Raw genomic sequence first — 1939 nt, 5'->3', positions numbered from 1 at the left:
CAGCCTCGCTTCTTGCATCTTATCAGTGATTGGCGCAATTCCCATCCTCTTTCTAACGTCGGTGTTCATGATGTGGTCCCATCATGTCAGGCCTAGGCACCATCGCATGAATAAACGGGCACAATCCATTCCACATATGTAAATAGCATCTGCTAATCGCCGAGCTAATGGATTGTGCCCGTTTATTCATGCTGCAAAAATGTTACTGTTCCAACAGTCTGTGTGGAATAAAAGCATTAATATCATAACTCAATAAGCAACACGTGTGCCATGTTTCACAGACAAAATAAACTTTAGTTCATAAAACCATGCTTTCATTAAAATCAAGGTTACAAGGAGCACCAAATAACTTTCAAAAATGTGAGGGAAATAGATAAATGTCTTCACTAGCAGGAATTCCTTGTAAGCGTCATGTCTACGTGTTGATTTATTTACTGCTGTTTTGTGTCTGACCTTGGAGAAACAGAACCTGTGATGGTCCTGCTGGGTCTGTTTCTTCTGAAGTCGAATAACCAGCTGTTTGACCTGATCAGCCTGAGCCTTTGTGACCAGAGGCTCTGATTGTCTGATTTCTTCCACCAACTCATCTGGATTTGTTCTACAATTTTAAAACATAAAATGTGATAAGTCTTTTTGTAATTTTAGGTAGCTTGATGGCAAAAGAGAGAAAAAAAATGTAAAAAAAACAAAAAACAAAAACAAACCAAAAAAACCCAAGACATTAGGAACAGAAAAGGGAAAGAAAATGGAAACAGAAATGGGGTTTAGGATAACAAATACAGCTTAACAAAGATTACATTTACTGTACAATTTCACCAAAGTATGTTTAATGTGTGTGAAAATATCACTCCCCGTGTTGTCAGATTTACACCCTTGTGACTGCCAGTAAGAGCTGAAATGAGTAATGTTGGTATTCCTAAAGTAAATGGGTCATTTAAAAGAAATCTCTAGTCTAATGTAATGCCACATTAAGGAATTGCAACTCCTCCACAGTCCAACTTCATAATAAATGCAACATGGTTACAAAGTGTTTTTAAATAGGGTTTTAGTCTGCAGAAAGTCGTTTTTTAGTGGTAATGTAACCGTAGGTTGTAACAGTTTGTTATTGACATTATCTTCAGTGCTGAGATCACACACACACACACACACACACACACACACACACACACACACACACACACACACACACACACACACGCAGAGAGAGAGAGAGAGAGATCCTAACAGGTACAACTCACGCACTCTGGAGTCAAATCCAAAAGCTCTATTGATTTGGTCCTCAGAAATCCTCCTTTCTCGTATTCAAGGATTATACCTGACAGCATAAAAAATGAAAAATAAAAGAATTAAAGAGAGGCTGACATTACAACACCTGGGTTCTAGTTAACTTAACCTGTTATGTCTTATAATGACAAACTATCTAACCCTTCTGCCGATTTGAGTTTGAAAAGCGTTAGCTAACTAGCTAATGTCAGACAAACTTTAGGCCATAACGATTTAATATGAAGGTTAGGCACAGTCATATGACCTCCATGAGAAGCAACATTTTAGATAGGACTACAAACATAACTTGTATTACCTGGCGGATAATATCTGAGGAGAAACCGCTTGAGTTTCATTCTGACTTCTAATAAGGTCCTATCACATCACATAGAAACAAACCGTTGTTATGGCGACCGGACTCGCGTCCGTTGTATTAGGCATGCGTACCGCGCATGCCTAATACAAGCCTTAAAGGACCGGCGTTGTACCAAAAAGTGCTGGTCTGCCAAAAAGTGATTTCAAGTTTCTATGTGTGTTTTTTGTTTTTTTTAAAATTATGTGTAATGTCTTTACATATATTGATAAATAGACTTTAGACTATATATAAAATAATTACCAGTTTTGCAAGTATCTTTATGACCCGGTCCTTTTTGGCCAGTTAAAATATCTATATTGT

The 1939-nt window shown here is 37.5% G+C and overlaps 1 protein-coding gene across 2 annotated transcripts in view; it reads right to left on the bottom strand.

The window, feature by feature from the left end:
• The window catches only part of daw1 (dynein assembly factor with WDR repeat domains 1), a 23687-nt gene extending 21982 nt beyond the window's left edge, over positions 1-1705 (bottom strand). The window contains exons 1-3 of one of the 2 annotated variants that reach the window (XM_005933171.2): positions 1580-1705; positions 1243-1315; positions 454-598 (exon numbers count right to left, since the gene is read on the bottom strand). In XM_005933171.2, the coding sequence (XP_005933233.1) occupies positions 454-598; positions 1243-1315; positions 1580-1619 (258 nt within the window). In that variant the 5' untranslated portion in view covers positions 1620-1705. The remainder of the gene's footprint in view (positions 1-453; positions 599-1242; positions 1316-1579) is intronic. The other variant, XM_005933170.3, reaches the window with a different exon arrangement.
• Between the last annotated feature and the right edge of the window lie 234 nt (positions 1706-1939).

Source organism: Haplochromis burtoni, unplaced genomic scaffold, assembly GCF_018398535.1.
Source record: "Haplochromis burtoni strain Fernald_Lab_line unplaced genomic scaffold, NCSU_Asbu1 Contig_160, whole genome shotgun sequence".
In the NCBI taxonomy this organism is placed as follows: Eukaryota; Metazoa; Chordata; class Actinopteri; order Cichliformes; family Cichlidae; genus Haplochromis; species Haplochromis burtoni.
The sequence above is the reverse complement of the archived record's forward strand: the minus strand, read 5'-3'. Positions and strand labels throughout refer to the sequence as shown.